This window comes from Uranotaenia lowii, chromosome 2, assembly GCF_029784155.1.
Source record: "Uranotaenia lowii strain MFRU-FL chromosome 2, ASM2978415v1, whole genome shotgun sequence".
NCBI classification, from domain to species: Eukaryota; Metazoa; Arthropoda; class Insecta; order Diptera; family Culicidae; genus Uranotaenia; species Uranotaenia lowii.
In genome coordinates this window covers 30514489-30541688 of record NC_073692.1, presented here as the reverse complement: position 1 = coordinate 30541688, position 27200 = coordinate 30514489, and the positions used below count along the sequence as shown (strand labels likewise).

The following is a 27200-nucleotide window of genomic DNA, read 5'->3' as shown; positions in this document are numbered from 1 at the left end:
AGCCTTAGTTAGCTGGATATTTTTAAATATTTACGCTGTTCTTGTGGAATGACATCTGGCTTACATTGCGTTTAAGTGATAACAAAAAATGAGAAAACAAAACCGATCACAAAAATTAACATAAAAAACTACAATTATAAAAACCAACGCAACGTCGTCTCGCTTGATTTGCTCAGCTAGGATTAAATGTAGCTGAGTTTCTACGTCAAAAGCTCTGCGACAACGACAATTGAAGCAGTAAAAAATCTCCATACAATATTCCATCACGGGTCAACGATCCTCTCTCTCCGATTTGGCAGCAAGGCGGAAAGCAACCAGGTCCCAGGCCCAGGGAACACAAGTCTCGTAATTGTCGCAGTCAGCCAGTCCCAGGGGTGGTCTGGGGATGAAGGGGTAACGTTGCTGATTTCGGTTCCGGGCCACGGAAAATTTCGACTGTGCGAGTGGTACCAACAACACAACATTTTAAGAGTAAAAGGGACCGAGCAAAAAAGCGCAAGATTGCCATCAGCCTAAATTAAGGGTTTTTTTTTGTGTATCGGCGCTTTTTCGCTTCTTTCCACGATTTCACTTTGACCGGGGTAACAGTTTTATGTTGGTGAATTTTAATTACTATTTTGCTGCCTGTTGGCACCCCTTTTACGTCATCGCTGGAGGATCTTCGCAAAGATTCGGGCGATTATTTGTTCAATTAAATCGACCGTAAAAATGTGCATGTTCCTTCGTTAACGAATTCTTCAGAAATAATCCCATTTGAAGACACGAAGACGAGTAAATTGATTTTTCACAACAACAAAATTGAGATTCACTGTTTTTTTTTTTTTTTTCATTCTAGAAACAAATAATTTATTATGATATATTTTCTTCTTCATAAAACTTGATGCTTTATAAAACAAATATATAATAATATATATATGGGCTCGCTCTTTTACATGACTAATATCTGTAGGTTTTTGTATTCCTTTGAGTGCTTCCTTCTTTTTTTTTTGGTTTTCCTCCTTCCAAAATCATTTCGTCATACTGTGTCGATTTTTTCTTCTTCACACCATCTTTGATATTTGCATGCCTTTTTCTGTCCCATCATCTCCGTCATCAAATCATCAATTCACGACGTTTCCCCATCACATCACAAAAATTTATTTGGTTTTTCATTTTTTTCCTCTCTCTTCACAATGCTCCATCACCTCCGAAGGTTATATTTTTTTTTTCTTTTGCTTCAAATGTGTCTCCAAAATAACAACGGAAAACAAAAAAGTTCGCTTCTCCAAAAAACCTATTTTTGTTGATTCAACATTAACACGATATTTCATCACCTTTGCGCTTTGGTTGGTTACAAAAATTTGACTATGTTTGTTATATTTGTTTTTTTTTTATTTTTACTGTTTTACAATTTCAAGTAAACATTTGTTTAGCTCCTATATAGGTAACCTGTTTGCTCACTGTTAGTGGTTTTTTTTTGTTGTTGTCGGTTTGTTTTGTTTAACAATTTACAAATATTCTTTAGAACTTGCACAAATTTCGTTGTCGTCCTTCGAAAGCTTCTTCGATTTGTTTTTTTTTCTTATGGTTTTGGTAAGATAAGACTTTTGGGTAAAATATATAAACCGGGTTCAAAAACTGGAAACCAAAGGTCCTTTATAAGCAACATCGGAACATTTAACAGTGCAATATTTATTATACTTTTCTGTAGTTGTGGTTTATGGATTTAGACGAGACGAGGAAACGATTACAGAAAGTTGTTTAAGTGAAATAAGTCAAGTTTGGTTTGAAGATTTTTTGTGATTCAGATAGTTTATGACATCGTCGTACTGCTTTCCGATTGATTTGTTAGAGAACTGGTTGAAAAAGAAAATTTATTCAGTTAAACGCCTTTAAAGACTTTTAAAAATCGTATCCATTGTTGGTTGCCAAAGTTCTAAATTCTAATCTTGGTTCGAGAATTAATAAACCAAGGTATGTAAATAAACAAAGTGGTATTCAGATTCATATTTAAGAACTTATATTCCCGAAAACCAATTTCAGTTCGAATTCAAATTTCAGATCTAGATTAAAACAACCCCCAACCAACAATCCCCCCTCCCCCCTCCCAGAGATTTTATCTAAGTTAAATTTTTAGTCCAAAAAATAAGTTTACCGTAGTAACGAGAATTACTTTATCCTAAAGGTATTCAAAAATAAGTGTTAAAAACATGTCAGAAAATTATCTCGCCTCCAGCAGAATTTAGTCCTAGCTCACTCTAGGCTTAAGACATTTAATTTATAGATATCACTTTCACGAATTGAACTAATTTAATTTTGATTAGCATAACGAAGCAAGTTCAGAATTTGAAACCAATCATCTTAACTTCAAAATTGATTCAACAAAAAATAATTATTTGAAATTTCAACAAGTTGGTAGCAATGTGACAAATATTAACTTCTCACGAAATTCAACAGAATTAGCAAAACAAATTCTGAAACCTAGAATCCATTACTTTATAACTAATCACTTTGACTGTGAAAAAAAATGGTTTATGTGAATACTAATTTCATGCTGATATGAAATTTTCTTCAAAAACCAATTTTTGCCTTAAATTTTATTTTCTGTTGCTTGTTCAATTCCACATTTAAATGGATTTTGATAAATTACACGATTCACATTTCTCTGAGATGCAGACAATTTAAGGGCTAATTTTTTTTAAATAATTTTTCATATGAGAAATTTCCGCACTTTTTTTACTGAACTGAACTGACCAATACAAAAAAAATTAATCAATTTCTAAATTTCAATTAAATCAATTTTAAACTTTCAAAAAGACCGGAAGTTAATTGACTTTTATAAAAAAAAAAAGATTATAAAAGTTTTCTATTTGTTTACTTTTCCTCATTTTTCCTGAATTTTGACGAAATTTCAATTTTTAAAAACAAATTTTAATTTGAGCTGTGTTTTGAAGCAAAAAAAAAATCGTTTTTTTGCACTTTTTTTTAGTTGTGGCAGAAATACTTGTTATGACATCCTTCGAGATTTTTAAAATCTGTAAAATTTAACCTTTTCAGATCAATAATTTTCTGTAGTTAGGACATCTTTAGGAAAAATATTCAATATGAGTCAATTAGCATAGTAATAAAATAAGCAACTTTAGATCAAGTTTTCTTTTCTTTTATGTAAGTTTGTTAATTCTTCAGATATCAATGATTGATTTCACTAAAAGCTGTTTAATTTTTATCCTTATAAACTTTATATAACCAAAACTAGAGGTGATGGACAAAATTGATTAGATTCTATAAATAATTTAAAAAATGATCAGACGTTCTTATTGTTTTTTTTATCTTTTTCATCTTAAAATGGTGTTTTAATTTTTAAATATACTAACCGATTTGTTTTAGTGTTTTTTTTTAATTTTCAAATAAATTAACTGATTTCTACAGTCAATCTATTTTAGGAATTTGATTTTTTTTAATATGTTGGCGTTGTTTTTCATTTCTGATATTTTTTTAAACTAAATTTCTAATAAGAAAAACATTGTTTGTATCCTTCGTTCTTTCCGAGACCAAATATGTAATTTGACAGCAACAAAATTGCGCTTGAAAATTCATAAATATTTCACTTATTTTATTTTTTTAAGCCATCTTTTTTAATCGATCGTAATTTTTTAAATTAATCTAGGAATAGTTCGAAAATAATTCAAAATATAAACTTTGAAGCAAAAGTTTATTGCGCAATGTTAACCGAATAAGTAATTGCTTTGTGCTTTCAATACTTGCAACAAAAATTTTAATTCCTTACATTTTCATGAGTTTCCTATTGATAATTCAGATTAAGCTGTCGGAGATGAAAAGAAACATTGTAAAGTTTTAGTTGTAAGCTTCAAAAATGATCTTTTTTTACCTTTTATTTCAAAAACTGGAAGAATATGAATGTGAATATAAACACATATTTTTATCTCTGATTTTGATCACTTGGGCATACTTTTGAAATTAAATTAGACATTTTCTGCTTTTATCAAGTTTTTTTTTTATAAATTCCTTTAAGTTTTAAATGGATTTTTTTTTCTCATGACTTTACATTTCAAATCTTGATGAAATGTCTATTCAAATTAAAGATATTAACGTGGAATTTCTGAAGCTTTAAATTCGGGTTTTATTAAAAATTTTAATTCGTGCTCGTTGTTTTGGTTTTTAGGAAATATTGGTATCGAATTTGTAGAATAGACTGCTTAAAAACTCATTTCCAAGCTAAATGATAGTTCAGAAAAGGAACATTAATTTCGAAAATTTATGTATGATTTACCGGAAAAAGCATTGATTTGAAACTTTGATTCTGTTTTTTTTCGAATTTTATCAGTACAATCTATTACTCTTCGAGTTTGTGTGATGGTCGTGAGTAGGAAAATGGTTTTGAAAATCAATTCTCTTTTTGATTGTGTATTTTGGGTATTGGTAATATTTTTAGCTAAATTTGAATTTCAAATGTGCCCAAAAAGGGAAAAGGATCTTGGCATTCCGGATCAACCGAAAGAGCTTCTCGGAGGCTCTTGTTTTGACAAACTGTCAAAGTTTCTCGCGGACAGAATGGATTGTCTGACTGTCGGCCTTCTCGAGAGGGGTTTCCGGCATCATCAAATGACGCTTTCTTGCAGAAACTGTAACCGTGTGCTATCTCTCAAGCAGTCAACGTCCGTTCACAATTTGTAGCTTTTTCCGCCAAGTCACAGAAAACCTATGCTGTAGTGGGTAGTGAATAACCTTTAAAAATGCTAAAACGCTTAAACGCTAAAAAGCTCGATTTGGTCGCGAAAGGTGTTCGGTAAGATCAGGACTAGACAACTGGGAAACCTACGCTCCAGTGGCTAAGATGGAGAGCGTTCGAACCGTCTTGGCTTTGACAAACGAACAGTACATGGTCGTTCGTAGTTCGGGCTTTCGAGTCGTGTTGTATTTTGTAGGATACCTCCACCGCCGCGGAGTATCTGAGTAGAACGCGCCTCGTTCGATGGAAGCTCGGGGTGAAGACAATCCTTCTCCGCAGTCGAGCTCGTAGAGGGAAGAGTATTCACGCCGCGGAATACTCTCAAGTGGAGTGACTTCACGTCGTCGGCTCATGAGTCACTCGTGTCGGTGTAGGATGACGTCTTCACCGGGAATCATCCGGGTAGTTCCGTAAAGTCCCGGATAAGCTGCTGTCCAGGATAAGCTGCACTCGATCGACACACGAACGGGCAAAGAGAAAAGGGCCTCGAGCCAACCAAGCGGAGTCAAGACATCAGGTCGTTAGGGGAAAAGGTCACTGGTCTGTGGAACTCGAATAGAGACGGAGCACACGATAGTCGTAGAAACCAAGCGACCCTCGAGTAAAGCCTTAGGTGGCTCGCCGTGCCTTGGAATGCAATCCGTCAAAAGAATTTACCACTTGGGTGATCAACTAATAGAACCAAAATGACGACATCGGCATATCGAAGGTGGTTCGGTTGTAGAAAAGCCGTGACGACCAGAAACAAGCGGGTCATGCTTGGAATCAGCGGTTCGACGACCAGGTACGAAAACTTGGTTTGGTTCCATTGAAGAGTGACAGCTGCGTTTACCGATCCTGCAAGCGAGAACTCACCCTCATTCTATACGTGGATTACATCCTGATTTCCGAAAAAGATGTATCCTAAGCTATCTGGTTAAAACCGAGCTTGGAAGGCTACTCATGATGAAGGAACTTCTGGAGGTCAAGACTTTCTTGGAAATGACAATCAAGCGGAACATACAGATGAGTACAATCGAGATTTCGCAGATCAGGGTACGTCGAAAAGGTTCTGCAGCTATTTGGTATGGCCGATTGTAAACCCGTAGGCACACCGCTTGCAGAAACGTTCACTGGACGAAGTTGAACGATGGTGAGAAAATCACCGAGCCGCCGTTCAAGGAATTGATCGGTTGTTTGCAGTATCTGGCGACGTAATCGAGATCAGATATCTGTGCTGCGGTTGGCACCCTTAGCAAATACCAGGCTAGCCTCGTGGATAGGCACTGGGAAGGCCTGCAGCGGCTTTTGCGATATCTTTAACGTACGGCGTTGGTATTCCGTAGCAACGCGAACCCGAATCCACTAATTGGTTAAGTAGACGTGGACCGATCATGCCGTTCCGTAGACCGTATGCATTCACCAGGGATGTCATAAGAAGTCAGCTGTCTTTGCGTCATATCTCTAATGAGGACAAGCCAGCTGATGCGTTCAGGAAGGCGTTAGCGGTTAGCAAGGCATGCGAAGCTGTTTAGCATCCTCAATTTGCGAATTGAGGGCAGGTGTTGAAACTTACGGTTTTGGATAGATTCCGGACCGCCGAAACACTATAACAGAGAAGATCTCCTGCTTCTACAGAAGAATCAAAACAGTTTGTTTGGTTCTCCACATTGTTGTTCAATTCGGAGTTGCGAACAATGGAATTGATGAATGCTGATCACAGCTGATGATGATAAACACGGTATAAATGTTTACACCATCATACTGTGAAGTCAAACAACTCGAACCAGGTTCGTGGTAACTCAGCAGTGTTGCCATTAATTCTGAGTAGTCAGCTCAGAATATCAAACGGAAATGAGAACATTGATAGTGAGGATATCACTTCAGTGTAAGTGTGACAAATAGTTATCGGTAATGTGATAGATTGTAGTTTAAGGACTAGACTGACGAAATTGAAAAAAGATTAACACTATTTCATCAAATACCACCAACCCTCGAATAATCATAATACCTCATTTAAGGAATTTTCAAATAATCGTACTTTTACAATATTTCCTCGTGTTTTTTAATTCTCGATTCTTTGAGGAATAATGAAAGCCTAAAATCTCCAAACTGATCAAATTTGATGATCTATCACGATTTTAAATACTCAAAAACTTTCCAAAAAAGTTCAATGACTTCTTAGATTCTCGGATTTTCAAAAATCTCCCAAAATTCTTAATTACAATCTTATTAGTTGTTCAAACTCTTCATTCTACATTCTGAAAATTCCTTAATTTTTTTAAATTTTTCATATTCATTTGGTACAGTTTCACACATTACCAAATTTCCCACTATATAGTATATACCTTTAATCCAGACCAGTAAAACTCTTAAAAATTTTCCAATTAATCATGTATCCCTTCAAAACAAATTTAATATTCTTGGTACGTTTTGTAGCATGTACACGGCAATTTCCCGCAAATTTTCCCATTTTTCGATTAACATTTAAATGATTTCCCTGAACCTGAACATTTCATACATACAAAATTAATACATGCACTTAGCATCTCGTTGTTGGTTAATGAATTTCACAAGTTCTCTAACAAATGCGGAAAACAATACAAACCGAAATCGCAAACTTTCGAAAAAAAAAACAGTCACATAGTCTTCAGTCGCTTTCACAATGTGACGGATTTACACTCGGTGTTTTGAACTGTAACCTTAAGGAGACTTCAGTTTGACGGTAGGTAACGCAGCAAAAGTGAAAGGATAGAGAGAGATCACGATACACACCGTTGTTCTTGTTAAAGAGAGAGATAGAGAGAAGGTTTTTTTTTGCTTAAAGATATTGATTCACCGCAAGGGTCTATCTACAGAGGAATCGGCCCCACCACTGGGCCCACTTGACCCGCCTACACCGCAAATGGTAGCCGCAGCACCGGACGTCAGCGACGATATGCTGGCGGAACACGAATGCCGACAGGGTTGCGGCGACGTCGGATTAGACAGGCCCGATTCGTGGATCGGCGACAGGGTCGGGCTTCGATTACGTATAATGTTTTTGCGCCGACTACGGCGATACGACGACGACGTCGAAGGATGGATGATTGGCGGTATTCGAACCGTTGTCGGTTGCAGCTGGTTTTGGGATTGGTTCGGGTTTTGTTGTTGCTGTTGAACCAGTGCCAGTGTTTCAACGAGATTCTGCATATCGTCGGTGGTATTTTTGAGCTTGCGACGGGTTGGTGGTGGTAGCGCGGGCATTGCTGGTTGTGCTTCGCTGTGTTGAAACTGCGGGGAACTCGGACCCTGGCAAGCTGTAACGGAACCGGAACATCCGGAGGCAGGGACTAGGGGTCGAACCTGGTTTTGTTTGACAGCGTTGGCTGCGTTGGCTTGTTGCTGCTGTGCGTTGGTTCGGCATCGAGGCCGCCGGTAGCGATCGATGATTCGGATCATGTGTCGAAGGCGAACTACCGGCCAGGGTCGAACGAGACGGGCTCGCGGTCGTTTCGGGGCCGGAGAAACACTGTTCGGCGTTAGCGAGACATCGTTGCCATTGGCGTCGTTGAGAATACGGTTATTGTTGTTGTTGTTTCCGTTATCGACCGAATTGGTAGCGAAGTTGTTGTTGATAACGTTCGGGTCGCCGGTATCGAAGTACCCGTTGTTATTTGCACTACAATTTCTACTGTCGGTATTGGTGCTACAATTATTGTTACTACTAACACAGTTGCTATTTCTATTGTTATTGGCACGATTTTCATTATTTGTCAGTTTGAGATGGTTCAGTTGCTGATTATGTTCAACCACGTTCGTAATCGAGGGGAAAGGCTGAGGGCCAGTTGAAGTTTGCTGAAGCTGCTGCACCGATCCGGATATGGTACGTAGGGGATCACCCGGAACGTCCGGACTGTCGGGTACATTCGAGCAGCAGTTCCATTTCCTTTTCCAACGGTGATGTTTGTTGATAGTTTTGACACAACATCGCTTCTCTTGGAGGGTCGTAATTTGATCGGTCTTGTCCAATACGCCAGAAGGGTCGTTGGCCGATTTGAGCTTGATGCGGCAGAAGGTGCACTGTTCGCTGTATTGGACGAATGATTCGGCGGCCGTTGCACTGCTGGATTCGAAGTCGTCGGCGCTGATCGTTTGGCGGTATTGGGAGCAGCAGTGAAATGTTCGGGATTCGCACTTGGCTCGAGGGTTTCCTTTGACGGCGGCCACATTTCGTTCCTCCAGCATTGAACACATGAAGAAGGCAGCCTTCTGGTGGGTGCCGCCGAGCGAGGCACTCGTTGAAGCAGCCGTGGCCAGAGAGACCGTATCCAGGTTGCGGACCCCGGCGGAGGTGATGTTGTTCGTACATGGTTTGGAGTTATCACAGCAATGTAGGGAACGGGGTCGGGGCCTGTTCAAGTCGTTAAGCGTTCCGGATATGGGAAGCAGGGCCGGGTTCACCGCGGAGCAGATGTATATTTCGGGGATATGATTCGTTTTGGTACAGTTGGTCATCATACTAAGCTTAGAGGTGGTTCCCACGGTTGAGGTCGCCGTCGAGGTCGGTCCATTCGGCAGATTACGGTGCGGGACGTTTGTCATAACATGCTGCTGCCGGTTGTTCCGAATGTACTCGTACGTGGTGAGTCCCAGGAAAGAGATGTAGATATGAAAGAAACACAGATGCAGTAGTAGTCCGGCTGCGATGGCAGCCAGTATTCCGAGGAATCCAATGAAAGCGAGGATGATGGTGTTGTTAACACTAATTCCGTTGTATTCAACGGGTTTTTCTTGCACCGTATCGAGGGCATCGGTAACATTGTTTACATTGTCACTAAAGATTGTTTGATTCAAGAACAAATCCTGAGCTGAACTGGTTAGATTATCGAATAGAGCCGGTAGAGCGGTGAAAGTGTCATTGCCGAGATCGGCGTCCGTAGTGACATCTCCGATCGAACCAGTAGTAGTTGCAGTAGTAGTAGTTGTGCTAGAGGCTGCGGTAGTGCCTAAAGAGGAACCGTCATCGGCAAGGCCGAACCAGACCAGATTCAACCAATCAGGCTGCACGTGGTACAACACAATTTCGACGACAGCAGCGGCCAAAATGACCAACGCCGCGATGACAGCGCTCACCACGCACATAAGGAATGGCACATAGTTTCGACCGCCAACACAGTGATTCAACCATTTGCAATGGTGATCGAACGTCCCGACGCACTTGTTACAGACACTGCAATGTTTCGTCCGATGGCTGCTTGTTTTGATGTTGCACAGATGACAGCGTCCGTTCTCGATCACGTGCGAATGCTTACTGCGATCGAACTCGGGCACCACGGCTCGGGTACTCTTGCGTCGAAGCTCTACGTCGGCAGGGTCCAGCAGCAGTGCTGCCAGATGGGAAACCAGATGAAGCAGATAGAGTGTCGTCAGCAGATAGTACAGCGGAACCTGCACCGAAGGCTTCAGTGCCGGTATCAACAGGGCGAACGTCGAGTAGCCAAACAAAACTAATCCAAACCAACCGAGCAACTGTAGTGGGTGCAAAGGCAGCTGTAGTCCATGCACTCGCCGGTCTTTGCGATACTCCGAAGCACCGAGATTATCTTGGAACGAACATATCCGGTTCCGGGTGAGCTTGTGACCTTGCCTGGCAAGCGCTTTGCGAAGTGTACTTGCGGTACCGGCTTCGTTTTTCGGTAGCTGCTGCTGCTGGGGACGCTCTGTGAGCATGATATTCAACAATCCACGATTGAGGAGTAGTTGCTGACGCGTCTTCTGATGGCTTGCTGAGGTCTGACAACACTTCTAGCATCGTAACATCCGACACGTTTACCCGAGAACAACAAAGACCGCTTTTCGTTTTCGCATCTACGAAACAATGCAACCGACCGGGGCCACAAGCGATTTTATCGATTGCAATTACTGTTCACACCCGCTATTTTTCCCACATGAAAGAACCATCTTCAATTTTCTTGAACACACTTCCCACACTTCTCCCGACGACACAACAAAATAGAAACTAGTCGCCACGGAAAAACTTTTCCTTCAAGCAAGACGTCTTCACCTAGAAGAAAGCTAGATGTCTTCAATGCCTTGTTAAATTCGCATTCCTCATCCACGGATTTTAATTTCACATTCCGAATTCCGAGCACACATACGGTTTTTTTCCGTCGTCATCATCGTCGTATACACTTTGGTGTTTCTTCCTTCAACGCTGCTGCTGTCAGTTGCCGTAGTCACGAAACAAACGAAGCAGTGATATCTTTTCATCTTCGTCGGGTTTCGGCTCTCATTCCTCGGACCGACCGAACACCATGCGTATGTGTCATTCCTTCTTTCAGTTGAATACTACGCGGCGAGCGAAGTCACGTACCGAGTTCATCGGCAGCGTCTCTTACCCCACCTTTCTCTCAACCGACCGATTCAAAAGCAAATCAGAAGGAACTCACTCGCAACAGCTCATCACCAGGCCTGCTACGACCATTATATAATTGGAAACACACAATAATTCACTGGGACCCGTATACCTCGGTTGTGAAACTCACAACGGTCGCATTGTTTTCAAAACATTCCGCTTCGCACTCTCGATTGTGCTTTGCCAACCAACCAATCATTGGGGAAAAACTTCCTTGTGCGTTCCCTTATGTAATTCCCAACGTTGGCATATCCGTTTCCGCTGCTGCTGCGCTAATCCATGCAGACGAACAAGAGTCGAATCCTTCCTGCTGCATGTTTCACTGTGTGTTTCATTAACTATTCAATCCGCACATCCACACGGTTTGGGTTCAAAGTGACACAATTCCGACTCCTCGACCTATACTTAGTCCCTCAAAGCAGAAAGTGGTTCAACAACACATTAGAACAGAAACGAAACAACGCGTCCGGACCGATCGACCGACATCATTTTCCACTTTCTTTTTTCATTATCCACTAAAGAGTAAAAGGGAGAGCGAGAAACCGGAACCAGTTCAAGTTCCCAACAAACAGCAACAACCAGAAGCGCGAGACTGAGGAACGGAAGTGAAAGAATCCGCGCTGCCGCCGCCGCGGGTCCGGGATATTTTTAGACCGTGTTTCCCGTTCGTTTTTTTGTTGCCGTTTGCTCCTATTTTCTCCGACTAGTAGCAAATCAACCCAACCCACCACAACGCAACACAGGACACCGATGTTTCCAGAAATAAAACCACTTGCCGCTTGTATCCTGTATCCTATGTCTGTGCTAATATCCTTTTTTTTACACTGGTATGAGGGTCCTCCCGGCTGCTGCTTTCAGACCGTTGGACAGATTGTTGCACCGTTTCGGATCATGACTCAACTACGACTGAACGCGGTCGAACGATGGCACCCGAAGGATACTGATTCGCTATAGGCGTGAGCGACTGAGAGGGGCACTCACTTCGATGGGGTCGGAAAATTTCCCCTTTCCGGAAAATGGTTTTCACAACATTTTGACAGCCGAACGCTTATCAGTTTAGGGAAAAGTCGAAGGGGAAGTTTGGGAATGAAGTTTCCTTTCTGTAGGATGGTTCAAAAAGTTTTATTCATTTTTTTTAACATAACGTGTTAGCAATAACAGTATGAAGAATACAATATGCTTGGATTCAGTTGAATCATTCAACCAAGTTGGCTCAAAACACAATAGAGTATGAAGAGTGTCTAGGTCTATGAGACGAAATCGATGTCCGTATGTCCGTAGAATAGCCTCGATCCGTTCAGCTCCACTCTGGTAGGAGGGACACCAAACAGATGATGCGTATTCGAGGATAGAGCGACGATCTGCAATACAAGCTTTTTCAAGCAATACAAGGTCCTTCAAATTCTTGGCAAATCAAAATAAGAATCCAAACTTCTGCAGGATTGGTGTTAAACGAAATAAATGTATGTCTTGAATTTCAACCTCCGGTAGAGAATTACGCCCTGAGGCTATCTCAGGGGAAGTATTCCGCAAACAAAGGCTGCCGCTGTCTTGAGAACTGTTGACTGCACAGTGCACAGTTGATACCACACCAATGTGCGAAGAGGTTGAACTGATTTTGTTGGAAATCAAAGTCGTCCAGGGCGTTTATATTGTCAAATAATTTTAGATTGTCTGCAAGTTAAGTTTTGGCCCTTCGAGGAGTGAGGGCACATTATTGTTTAAATAGATTAAGAAAATAATCGGTCCCAAATGACTTCCCTGAGGTACACCAGATGAAGCAGAGAATTGTCTGGAGAAAGAGTCATTCGTGCGAGCTGTCAATTTACGCTCAGTATGGAAAATAATGAACGAGGGGCTTTCAGGGAAGCTAACCAGACTGATCAAGGCGACGATGGATGGAAAGCAGTGCTGTGTGTGTATTTGGGGTGAATTGTCGAGTTCATTCGAAGCGCGCAGGGGACTTCGACAAGGCGATGGTCTATCCTGCATGATTTTTAATGTGATGCTAGAAGGTGTTATTCGACAAGCGGTTAGCGAAATTCGGGGCACTATTTGGAACAGATCCAGTCAACTTATCTCATTTGCCGACGACATTGATTAAAGCAAATTCCAGCGTCTCAAGCCATGATTTGGTTAAAAAGATCGGCATGTCGCAAAGCTACGTCTAGAATGCAAAGAAGTGAGCTGGACTATATGCATACAAGGTTCAGAACTTCCCAAACCACGATGAGTGGTAACAATCGACGGCTTAAACTCGGGCACGGAAGCTCTACGAGAAGATGCTGACAAAATATGGCTTCTGAGTGATGGATGACGAAAAGTATATAAAAGCCGATTCTAAGCAGTATATAAAAGCCGATTCTAAGCAAATTCCGGGGTTGGAGTTTTTTACCGGCAAGAGCAAGTTCGATGTGGATGACAAATTTAAGAAGAAGAAAATGTCGAAGTTCGCCTCCAAATATCTCGTTTGGCAGGTCATCTACTCTTGCGGACTGAGGAGTGAGCCTTTCGTGACAAAGGGCACAGTAAATGGCCTTTCGCCGTTCTTGCAGCAGCACGACGAAGCTCCGCTATTTTGGTCAGATTTGGCATCATGCCACTATTCTAAAAGTGTCCTGGAGTGGTATGAGGCCAATTCTGTCCATTTTGTTCCAAAAGACATGATCCCTACAAGCTGTCCGAAGTTCGGAATACTGGGCAATAATGAAGCGGGACTTCGGAAGAGCAACAAGACCCAGAATTTGCCCAGAGATACCATATGGCGCGTTATCGAACGGTATAAAAGAATATTGACGACGATTCGGAAGCTTCAAGTCAATCGTCGTAGTGGAACTGTCGACCGGAAATTGCGTGGTAAATTTGGAAAACGATTAAGAGAAATTCTAATCTGTCGGACCTTGACTAGAAAATTCGGTGCTACCCATAGTACCGCGAAGAGAATTCGACTCCGGGAAGGAATCAAGTTGTATTGAACTAGCAAAACAGTCATAACGGATTATAAAACAGAATAGCCCGTGCCCGGAAGCTATACGACCAGGTGCTGACCAAGCTCGACGGGTGTCTTCTGATGGACGATAAACCTATGTCAAAACTGACTCCGAGCAAATCCCAGGTTAAAAATTTTACTTGGCAACAGCTCGGGGGAATGTTCCAGTCAAATTTAAGTTTGTTTTTGCCGACAAATTTGCACGAAAACTTATGATTTGGCAGGGCATTTCCAGCGAAACAAAAGTTTGCGTTACAAATAAGATAATGATGTCGGAACTGTACCAAAAAGAGTGTCTCCAAGATCGAATTTTGCCGTTCATTCGATCCTACGACCATCCCATAATGTTTTGGCCAGATTTGGCAAGCTGTCATTACAGCAGAGTCGTTGAAGAATGGAATGCAGGGGAAGAAGTCCAGTTTGTTCCGAAAATCTTTGATCCACTCAACTGCCCCCAGTTCTGCCCAGGGTGGCCACTCAAAATCAATTTTTGATTTCGCGAATTTTTCCCGGCTTTTTTCCCGCATGGTCACACGAAATTCTCGATTTTATAAAACAGAAAACCAAACAAAATTCCAAATATCTATTTTTGAAACCATATAAACGAGAATCGATAAAGCTTTCTTTTAGTGGTGAATGATCTTTCAATGGTTTTTTCAGTTATTTTTACTAATTAAACGAAAAATCATTAGATTGATATGCAGGGCTATTTTTTAAATTAATTTTTAAAATTATGTCACTCGAGTCGAAAATGTTAAGCAAATAAGATTGTCCGGAAAAGAAAAAGGATTATTAATTAAACTTTGTTTGGTAATCGTTTTTCCACTGGATTTGTTTCTCAGGTATTTTTAACACTAAACGTACCAGAGGCAGTCAAATGACGGTTTTGGAACTTTAAATGATGATTACGCCTTATAGAAATTTTTTTTCGCAAATTTAACGACAGGGCTATTTTTATTTTCAAAATGCAAGTGTTTTTGCATTTTTTAATTTTTTCTAAGTGTTGTGGTTTTCGAATAACGCATGTGGTACACCTATTAATACCGCGAGTGGTCAAATGACGGCAAACACCATTTTCGCTAAAGCTCTCTTGTTTCTCAACCGATTTGTACAAAATTTATAGTTTTGAAAAGCTTATAACTTGACTCAAATATGCTTCTCAGAAAACTTTCAGCTACACTCAACTATTTCAAAGTTATTTGAAGTTCAACAAAATTTTTATGAAAAAACATGCTCCAGGAAAAAAGCTGGAAATCAGTTATTAGGTGCTCGAAAAAAAATTTCACTTAGTGCCTGAGAAAGCTGATCACTAGAACCGGTATGAAATTTGCTTTCTTTTGCATATAGTTTTATTGCCTACACCTAACGTTAACATACTCAAAATTCAGTGCTAAGCTGAATTTCGGTGTAGGAATTGTCTCAGAAAATCCCAATTGATAAAAAGTCGTCATAAATTATGTATTTCGTATTTTAAAAATCTAAAGATGCCAGAATGTGACAAATTACGTCAACTTTCCAATTAAATTTTTAAAATTTTTCTGCTGTAACAAGAACAGCTTTGGCGGATGATTGATTGAAAAGTACGGGTTTTACACAACTTTTTTACATTTTTTGTGGCCATGATCTTAAAAAAATTTAAAAAAATGTTCCATACATATGTGCAACATTCAGCTTCTAATTTCAGCTTTCTCAGGCACTAAGTGAAATTTTTTTCGAGCACTTAATAACTGATTAGCCTTTATCTTGAAGCATGTTTTTTCATTAAAAATTTGTTGAACCTCAAATAACTTTAAAAGAGTTGAATGTAGCTGAAAGTTGTCTGAGAAGCATATTTGAGTCAAGTTATAAGCTTTTCAAAACTATATAGTAGAAACCGGTTGAGAAACAAGAGAGTTTTAGTGAAAATGGTGTTTGCCGTCATTTGACCGCATATACAAAGTGTCGGTATGTTTAGTGTTAAGTATATTTATTTTTTCGTCCATCAAGCTTGCCTCTCTCTGCGCTTCTGATAGCACCTTCATTTTTTTCGCCTTCAGTTGTTTTGCCTCTCGCTTACTTTTATGCCTTCCGTTTTGCAATAGTTTGTTTCAGAATCTCCTCCATTTTTTTGCTTTTAAGGACTCGGCATACCTCCAGTGAGAATTGCGAGCATACTGGATTAACGGTTTCGTTACGGTTATAGCTGTAAATCCCCCTGCCATGTTGATTCTATCGTACACGATACGTTGGGCTGTCAGACTGTCCTCGGTTTGTGTTCCGGACGTGGTGGTAATGAAAAAACTGATTTTCAATAGCAGATGCTGAGCAGCTTTAAACTGCAAAATTTTGTATTTTAGATTGTGCATTTGGAAATATAATTATAGGAACTTACAGAATCAGTAAATCAGGTATAGTTTTACCACGTTTGAACAAGTTATAGTTCCTCTTGATTGTTATCCCTGTTAAACATTTTAAGGTTAGGTAAATGCAAAATGTTACTTAATAGGAAAGACAAACCTGCATGTGTATCCTATAATGTTGGTACAAAGTTTGGAACTAGATACAATGCGATAAACTTTTACTTAGAAAGAATAAACTTTGGAAACTATAGTAATTATAACTTTTAGAATTTTAACTTTTTATAACTCTCGTCGATGCTTCTGGTACCGATGATTCAGCGAAATAGACGATCCGAAAACCGCCCAACAGCTAAACGTCACTTGATTGACAGCGACGATCCTCGTCGCAAAGTGCACCTCCTGCAGTGCTCCCAGTTGTCAACAGTTTGGTTTCCAACTATGCATTTCGCGTTAACGGAAAAGCCTCTTTCTATCGTCGCGTTGTCATGAGACAAAATTAGAATTTTCTTCAATAAGGTCGTCAAATTGAAGGACTTCTAAGTTGCATCCAAAAAATGTCCAATCGTTGTGTTTTTATTCGGTATCCCGATAATGATGTTTTATTAAAGGTTTTGCACATAGTTGTCCGAATTCGATCTTAATTTTATAGGCACAAGCTCCACTTAAGTGTTGCTTGTCAACGAATACTTCCAGACACAGCTCCAAACGTTTTTTGGCAATATCTAGATAGTTGACAATCAAATCGAGATTGACGCACGATAAAAACCGAATGATGGGATAAATCAAGGAAGATCGTATAGCCATTTTATTCTAAAATCTACAGTAAAACGAACGATAGCTTTTTCTGAATACAATCCTTGTCGGAAACATGACCAGACTCTTTTTGTGCTAAATTGCCAATTTAGCTGAGGATCCAATTTCTACGCTTCCAGGTGAAGAAAAATTTATTTATGACAGTTTAATTACAACAAGTGTTTTTGATTTTACGTTTAGTCTTTCAGGCTTTACAACTATTTCCATCAACGCTCTTACAAGCCCGGTTAAATCATCAAAAAGAAATGGAACAATCGGTGCCTCTGTCTGATACTTGCGTAAAAAGAACTCAACAGTCGAAGCGGCCGTAAAAAAAATGTTGGTCCTAGCAAATTATTATCTACAGCTATAGTAACAATGTCGAATACCGACTGGGAAATCGATGGTAAACTTCGTTTAAAATTTGGATTGTTTTTCTTAATCTTTTTCTCCTCTTGTTTGAAAAAGCAAGTTGAACTAGTCGAAACGGATCCAACTCGACAGGAGGATCCGTTTCAACTTGGTAGAAATCGCTCGATGTCAATTAGAAAGAGACGCGTGATCAACTGTCAATCCATTTATACTTGTTTCGCCCAAACTTCTTCGAACAACTGAGCCAAAAAATCCCGACTTTTGCCCGCATTTCCCCGAATGGGTGGCCATCCTGAGTGGTATGCCAATAATAAATAACTGAATACAGGCAATTGTTTTTGTTCCAATTCTATCTGAAGCAAGCTTTACTTGTCGGTATAAACTGAGTGATGCACGAACACTGATAATCCTTGCTATAATCTCACCGATGAAGAATAATCTGGACTGTATTTTAGTTCAACTGCTTCGAGTAAACAAAACTGCTAAGCATTTTGAGATGTTTCAGTTAATTCCTGTTCAAAAAAAAAAACAAAGAACACATAGAAATCATTTTAAACTGCCTTACAATACTCCATCCTTTTCAAGGCAATATTTGATTTCACCACGAACAAATGAATCTGTGATCAAATTTGGTAGGCTCTTCATTAATGAAATGAAAAAAAGATCAAAATTACCTACCTACTACTGAGGGCGTTTTTAAATCAAATTACTTACTCAAGGATAGAATATAACGATGTGAATATTTCAAACATACCTGAAAAGAAAAGAAAACTCAAGTTTAAAAAAATGGACTAGGATTACTATCACAGATGCAGAATATTTATAAAAGAACAAAATTTGTTACAATGTTCAGAGGTTTCACGAGTTCATGCGATACCGTGTTGTATTATTAACACAGAATATTCGTTCCAAAAGCCTAAACTGCGCACACTCGAGAACCCAAAACTCGGCATAGTAAACAAACCACGTATACGTTTCCTGAGTTACCAATCCGCTTCAGAAACTTGGGCAGAAACGTTAAAAAAAAAACTTGTCGCTTCCATGGTGACAGAGGCCATGCCATCCCAAACGAACTAAATAGACACCCAACCGGGGGAGCTCACATAGTAACATCAACCAACAACCATCAGTTTCTGCATTCGCTGTTACGCATAACAAGTTGTTGCCAGTGGGTTACGTACCCATTCTAGGACGACGACGACGACGACGACGTTGGCAACTCAACTTGTTTAGTTCAGTAAACAATCGACCCCTTTGCTTGCGCGTCAGTTCACCGTCATGTCGAGTTCATCAATCAACTTTCGTAGTAGCTTTATTTTTTCTTTTTTATTTTCTCTATTTTCTTTTTGTTGACGTGTGTCACACACAAAAACATGAACGGTGGCTTTAATCAATGGGGTTAATGCTGATTAGCTGCGGGGGTGGTACGTGACAAACCCCTTTTGGTAACCCTTTTGAATAACTGAGGATCGATAAGAAAATTTATAGCTAATTGTTTCCCGACCTCTTCTTTGGCGTCTCTATGAAAAGTCCCTCTAACCATCTCCCACTGCAATGAGCAATCTCACCTTGATAAGTAATTGTAATCAAGTCATCCTCTTGAAAACATCAACAAACACTGTTGGTGCTTCTTTGGCAACCTGGAATATAACCCTCCTCCCAAGTCCAAATTACACGGAATCATTTCACCAACTGCGCGATGATGTTTGAGCAAACAACCGACCACTACCGGCTGAATATTTTCGTTTAATCAAACTCATCCCGACCAGTGGTTCGCAAATTAAGAATTATCGAATTAATCTTCGAAACGTATCTTGTTCAGAAGACAACGATCGGCCAATAATTCATACACTTTTTTGTTATCCAAAACTACAGTTTTAGATAAAACAAAATGAAGTTATGACACACGCAGCGAAAAGGTTTTTTATTTCAAAGGAAAGTGCCACAAAAACAAAGGATTTTTTCCTTTGGTTTTGGGACAAATAAAAATTCTTTTGGTTCAAAAGCATTTTCCTTTGTTTCAAAGAATTTTTCTTTTGAAAAATCTTTGAATCAAAATCTTAATACTTTGAAACAAAAAACAGTTTCATTTGATACAAAGTTGTTTTCGTTCGCCACAATGTTATTTAGATTTAGATTTAAAAAGATTGGTTCATTGAACCATTTTCCATTTATTCCAATTGGAGGACATATTTCCTGTTGTTTTGAAATTCCTATTAGGAATTTCAAAAAATAAAAAGAAAGAAGTTTATATGTTAAATTTATTTTTATTTACAACAGATGAAACACTTGGCCACAAACTAGTTCACTATCATCGATCCGGTCCACCGCTGGATTTGGAGCGGTGTCATCGTGCGCAGCTTTCATCTCGGTTGAGGCATCCACGGAAACCATCGTTCGGCTCTGATTCTGTAAAAACGCAATCACTTATAGAAAATCTTCGATATTCACTCTTTAATTAACATACTTACCATACTTCATCCTGAATCCTTCTAATATAGCTAACTCTGAACTACATTTTCACACGACCAGCCAAACTTGATTCGATTTTTCGGTTTTGTATTCTTCTTGCAAGGCAAATCAAAATATCTTTTGAATCAAAGGCTGAAGTTTTTATTTAAAGGAATCATTTCTTCAAGTTAAAAACATTTTCCTTTGGTTCAAAAAAAGTTGACTTTGTTTTAAAAGAAATAAGCTCAATTAACATTAATTTAGAATCAAAGTATTTGCTTAAATTCAAAATCCAAAAATATTTAGTTAAAAGAATTAATTCTTTGTTTCAAAAAATATTTTTTTGAATCAAAAACAAAAGTTTTTGGTTCAAATAAAACAGGAGTTAGATTCAAAAAAATGAATGTTTTGAAACAAAATCATTTTTGTTTTGGTTCAAAAGCCTAGTTTTCTCTGCGTGCATAAAATTACAAAAATCACATCTGTGATTTAATTCATCACATTAAAGCGCGGCGATAAACAATATTTCAAAAATCATATCTATGATAAATAATAAACTACATAAAAACAGATTCAATGGTTTACTTTCGAAAAGCATCTTCGTTACATATGGTGTGCCTCAAGGCTCTCATTTAGTTCCTTTATTATTTATTTATATACGTCTATGACATTACTCATCTGTCTACTGAATCAGCTAAACGTACTTATATATGCAGACGATATGAAGCTTTATATGAAACTAAATAACGAAGCAGATTTCAGGTTGTTGAAAAATATAACGTATTTTACAAATACTGCACCAAAAGCCTTCATGAACTTAACGTGAAAAATGTTCGGCAAGATAAGAGATCTAGGTATTATATTGGATTCAAAACTTACCTTTGTAGATCAATTTAATTAATTAATTCAGAAATCAAATAGTCTACTTGGCTTTAGAAAACGATTTAGTTATAAATTCCGAGACCCATTTACAGTAAAAACATTGTACACAGCTTATGTCTGATCCATACACTAGTCCTACTCCAGCATTGTATGGTCCCCCTTTCAAATTTCTCACAAAAATCGTCAAGTTTCCGTTCAGAAACAATTTATTCTATTTGCTTTACGAAATCTAGGATGATCTCAGGATCAATTGCCAAGGTACGAATCACGTTGTTTACTTTCCTGCATTCTCGTTTGTAAACGACATAATTAATCAGTGTGTTTAATCAGCTTATCTACTGAATCTATTAAACTTTTATTTTATGTGTCTCCAGTTAAGAACAAGAAATCTGTTCATTTAAATCACCGCTCGAACTGGTTATGGAAAAACTAGTCCAGGTATCAGAATGGGGGTAGGCTTAATAGCGGCACGTTATCCAAACATACGGGAAAATTGTGCCTAGCCTTTTTTTATCCAAGATTTCATCATTTACCTGAGAAACCTGAAAAACCTATAAAAGGAAGAAATAAATTCAATCTATTTAAGATGGCATAAAGCCTTTCCACTAGGGATTATTAGCATTAAAGCTCTTTTCTACATTCGGTAAGGAATTATAGAATGTTTTTTAAGTTTAATTTCTTAAACTCAGATTCGCTTAAAGCGTAAGATCCCAGAGTACGAAAACGTAGTCTGGCAAATGAGGGACAGTTACATATAAGATGGAAGGGATCTTCCACATCTGATTCACAACTACCACATACTGGAGATTCAGCACGCTGAATGTTGTGCATGTGATAGTTGAGTTTACAATGACCGGAGAGTGCTCTGATCAAGATGCTGCAATGAGATTTATTTAAAGATAATAAGTAACTCGATATAATTGGAGATGGTTTTTCTAAAAATAATTTAGTTTGACGACAAGTGTCCAACTCTTCCCAGTATCGTTCATGCTGGTTAGAGGACCAAGTTTGAATTTGGTTTCTGAACCAACATGGCGATATTGGGACAGCCGGCTCTGGTCCGTAAAATTCCTTTTCCGACCCAGCTCTAGCGAGTTCGTCGGCGCATTCGTTTCTAAAAATTCCCTTATGTCCGGGTACCCATAGAAGGTTTAATCCATTGCCTCCAGCAAGTTCTTCGATTGCTTTCTGGCATGCGATTACCAGTTTTGATCTAGAACTGGAAGCACTGAGTGATTTGATAGCTGCTTGGCTATCTGAACAGAAATAAATTGTTCTGAACATAATCTTCTTTTGAAGTGCAATTTGCACTCCATACATAATAGCATATAGCTCAGCCTGAAAGACTGTACAATATTTTCCTAGAGGTTGAGCATATTCTATGTTCAACTCGTGACAGTAAATTCCTGCACCTGCACGGCCGTTTGATAATGAGCCGTCAGTATAGAATACAATATGAGAGGACATTTGGTCCTCTACGAAACCTGATAACCATTCTTGAGGAGAAGGAAATTTGACTTTGAACCCCATGTAGGGAAAACTACTCGAGAGTGTTAAATCGTTTGGCGCTAGATTAAACTTGTTTAATCTAACTAATTCAGGCCACACATTTGTATGACTCGATGATCTTTCGATATTTCCTGACAGCCAGAGACCAACTGCCTGTAGACGAAAAGCACATGAGAAGGCTTCCTGTTTTAGGAACAAGTGTAGAGGTTTGATAGAAAACAGAGCCTCTAGTGCTGCAGTAGGAGTTGTAGTGAACGATCCGGACATCCCTAAGAGACACATTCTTTGAAGGTGATTTAGTTTAGTCCGAACTGTTGCAACTTCTCCTTTCTGCCACCACACTAGACACCCATAGGCCAGAATTGGTCTTACTATTGTGGAGTAAATCCAGTGAATATGTTTGGGTTTGAGTCCCCAGTTTTTTCCGATTGCACGTCGGCATTGTCCGAAGGCCATGCATGCTTTTTTGATTCTGAATTCGATGTGATCAGACCAGTTTAATTTGGAGTCAAGAATGACACCCAAATATTTAACTTGATTAGACACGGTGATTTCGGAACCATAAAACAGCAGAGGGCGCACCCCGCGGGTGATACGTTTTTTAGTAAATAAAACAATATTAGTTTTTAGAGGATTAACTGAAAGTTCTACATGAGAACACCATCGTTCAACAGAGCGCAGAGCTTGTTGCATTATATCAAATAATGTGCTTATGCACAAACCTCTTACCAGCAGAAGATAATCATCTGCGAATCCATAGGTTGGTATTCCACGGTCATTGAGTTTTCTCAACAAGCCGTCTGCAACTAGGTTCCACAAAAGAGGTGATAGTACACCACCCTGTGGGCAACCACGTGTGCTAACTTTTGTTATTGAAGCCTGTCTTAAAGACGAATGAAGATTCCTGTTACTTAGCATTGCGCTAATCCAGTTAGTTATAACACTAGGCACTCCATGAAGTAGTGCCGCATCCATTATTGATGTAAACGAGACATTATCAAATGCTCCTTCTATGTCTAGAAATGCTCCTAGACATGATTCTTTCTGTGCAAAACTATTTTCAATATTATGTATTACGTTGTGCAGAAGAGTTAATGTTGATTTTCCTGTTTGGTATGCATGTTGTGTCGCATTAAGCGGATGTTGGACAAGGCATTCTTGCCTGATATGATGATCAATTAAACGTTCAAGTGCTTTTAATAGAAATGAACTTAGACTAATAGGACGAAAGCTTTTGGCTTCGTCGTATGATGATCGTCCCCCTTTAGGGATGAATTTCACGGCTATCTGCCGCCAAAGTTTAGGAATATATCCATGAGCAAAACTGCTTATCATTATTTTTCTTAATATGTGTTTGAAATGATCGAAACCTTTTTGAAGCAAAACTGGAAATAAACCGTCACTTCCAGGAGATTTGTATTGAGCAAAACCATCGATTGCCCATTTGATCGATTCTGTAGTAACTATTTTCCGAGCAAAATGCAAGGAATCTAGACTTCCAGAAAAGAACTCAGGCTCTATCGATGAATCTTGATCAACACATCCTGGAAAGTGAGTATTGAATAGACAACTTAATGTTTCTTCGTCGTTTGATGTATAATCACCACTAGGGGTTTTAAGGTATGAAACCTGATAATCTTTTGATTTGGCTAAGACTTTATTTAACCTACTTGCTTCGTGCAAGCTTGAAATGTTTGTGCAGTAGCTCTGCCAACTTGAGCGTTCGGCAGCTCTTGTTGCTTTCCGGTAAGCTCTGCGAGCCAACTTGAAAGCATCAAAACTTTCCGTGCGCCTTCGGTTCCAAGAGCGTCTGCAGTTTTTTCGTAATTTACTGAGATTTGAGTTCCACCATGGTGTACTGTTTTTGTTGAATTTCAACGTTCGTAAGGGACACGCTTCTTCATAAGAATTTAAAATAATTTCGGTGGTTTTTGCAACCATTTCATCCAACTCAGAAGGAGTAGTAATTTCAGGTGTATATCCATGAAATTTAATAGCAAGATGCTCCAAATATAGGTCCCAATTAGTTGTTCTTGGGTTTCTGAATGTAATTGTTTCTAAAAACTCACCTGAGTGTTCAAAATAGATAAACCTGTGGTCAGAAATCGATTCTTCGTTAGACACATGCCAATTTGAAATTTCCTGAGAAATTGTTCTAGAACAAAGTGTGATGTCAATCACCTCTTCTCTGTCACACCTAACAAAAGTTGGTTTATTTCCTACATTTAGAATTTCTAAATCAGTGCTGCTTAAATATTCCATTAAATTTAAGCCTCTCAGATTGATATCTGAGCTACCCCATACAAAATGATGGGCATTGGCATCACAGCCAATTACAAGAGGTATATTTTGTGATTCACAGAATGAAATGACATTTTTTAAATCATCCGTAGGGAATGATTGTTCATATGGTGAGTATGCTGAACAGTAGACGTATTTTCTATCAGGCAGCGAAACCTGAACGACGCAAATATCTCTTGTTGTTAGATTGGGTATAAGTGTTGCATTTAAAAAAATTGTTTATCAATATACATGCACGAGGCATTATTCGGGCATTAGTCATTCGAATTACACTGAACACAGTAAAGTTTGGTTTGAGCAAATTCCCTAAGTAAAAAGTTCCATTTCGGAAATAGGGTTCTTGGACCAAGGCGATTGATGCAGTTCCATTAAGGATTAAACGACATAAGTTCAGTGTAGCGGTTCTTTTGTGCTGCAGATTTATCTGTGCAACCTTAATAGAAAGCATTTCTATCAAAGAATTCCACACATATTTCCATCACACACAAGAACCTCTGCACCTTCATATCGACGCATGAAGCGGGGTATCCCATACAGGATGAAAATTTTAAAATCGTGTGTATAATCTGAATCCCACGAGTTGCCAGGAAAAATACGGCCCTTTGCACCAGTGCCTGGCTATAGTGCAGACCTTAACAACGTTCTGCTTAAGATAGGATTATTATACACCCTCCTAACCCCACTTTGGGGCCCGCAGGCACAGAACCACCTTGAAGCGGGTGTTTACAAAATTTAGGAGAATACAACTCGTGCATGCGCATTAATAGCAATAAGCACAATTGGTGAATCCTCCCTGAAGAAACTTGGCTTAGAACCAAGCCAAGATTCCCCCCTCCCAATGTGATAGTCGCATTTGAAGAATGACTAACGCATATGGGAAGTACTGGATAAGTCGCCTTTTACGACGTGGACCAGTATCCCAGTGGTAGTATTCTATGAGCCGCCACCACACAGCAAGAAATCTGTTCATTTAAATCACCGCTCGAACTGGTTATGGAAAAACTAGTCCAAGGAATTGTCTAATGCAGAATTATAATAAAAATTACCAGTACATAGATTGACTTCAGGACCTAACATTCTAGTATGTAAGTTAATATTAAGATTGTAACTGCTAGCTTTTAGACCATGTTTGTAGCCTACGATGTTTGGCGAAATAAATCTATACACCTATCTATAAAAGATATTGGCAACAAATTAAAAGATTGGCTAAAAGGATGACAAAAATATCATAAATTTTTTTCAAACCTGGATGAAAATGGAAAAACATGGATGAAAAAAGGGGACAAATGAATAAAATTTTAACAACACCAAGAACGACAAAACTCATAGCAAAATTCGAAAAAAAACGACGAAAATAACATCATATAAACAAAAACATGGAGAATAACATAAATCAAGAAAACATTACAAGAATGTCAGAAAGATTAGAGGAGCAACATAATGCCAAATATAACACCAAGAATACTTCAGAAAAATAACGAAGATGACAAAGACAGAAATAACTTGATAAGGGCTAATGAAAGAAACAACAAAAATGAAAAAATGTAAAAAGTACAAAAATTAAAAAAACGAGGAACATAAATTGATAACACAACAGTTTAAAATAAAAAACAAACACGATTATTACAAAAATACTAGAATTGACACAAATAAGATCAATGACTAAAGTGAGGACAAAAAATCATTACTGACAAAAACCGAAGGAAAAAAATCAAACATGAATGAAAAAAAGAAAAAAAATTTTTTCAATTTTGAAATTATTTTAATTATTGTGATCAACATTTTTCATGTCTGTTAATTTTTAAATTGATTTTTTGATGATTAATATTCATCATTTTTAAAATTTTAATAATTTTTGTCCATTTTTATTTTTTGTCATTACTGTCATTTTTGTAATTTTCCATTTTATGTAATTTTTCTCATTTTCGTTAATTTAGTCAATTTGATAATTTTGCATTTTAGTCAATTTAGTCATTATTGCCCTTTTTACATGTTTAGTAATTTTTGTAGATAATTGTTATTTTTGCCATTTTTGTAATTTTTGTCATTTTTGTAATTTTTGTAATTTTTATTATTTTTTTAATTTTTGTAATTTTTGTAATTCTTGTTATTTTTGTAATTTTTGTCATTTTTGTCATCTTTGTCATCTTTGTCATCTATGTCATTTTTGTCATTTTTGTCAGTTTTGTCATTTTTGTCATTTTTGTCATTTTTGTTTTTTTCTGTCATTTTCATCAATATTGTCATTTTCATAATTTTTGTCATTTTTGTTTTGTTTTGTTTTTTTTTTTTTCATTTTTGTCATTTTTGTCATTTTGTCATTTTTGTCATTTTTGTCATTTTTGTCATTTATGTCGTTTTTATCATTTTTATCATTTTTGTCATTTTTGTAATTTTTGTCATTTTTGTCATTTTTGTCATTTTTGTCCTTTTTGTCATTTTGTCATTCTTATTTTTTGT

General features: G+C 38.3%; 2 protein-coding genes across 2 annotated transcripts in view; both read right to left on the bottom strand.

Moving 5' to 3' along the window:
* LOC129741191 (uncharacterized) overlaps window positions 1-27200 on the bottom strand; it is a 302643-nt gene that overhangs the window by 216773 nt on the left and 58670 nt on the right. The gene's annotated exons all lie outside the window — the stretch shown is intronic.
* On the bottom strand, window positions 951-12196 carry LOC129749031 (uncharacterized). Its single transcript, XM_055743857.1, has one exon. It carries the CDS (start codon window positions 10418-10420, stop codon window positions 7544-7546), a length of 2877 nt encoding a protein of 958 aa, XP_055599832.1. The 5' UTR covers window positions 10421-12196; the 3' UTR covers window positions 951-7543.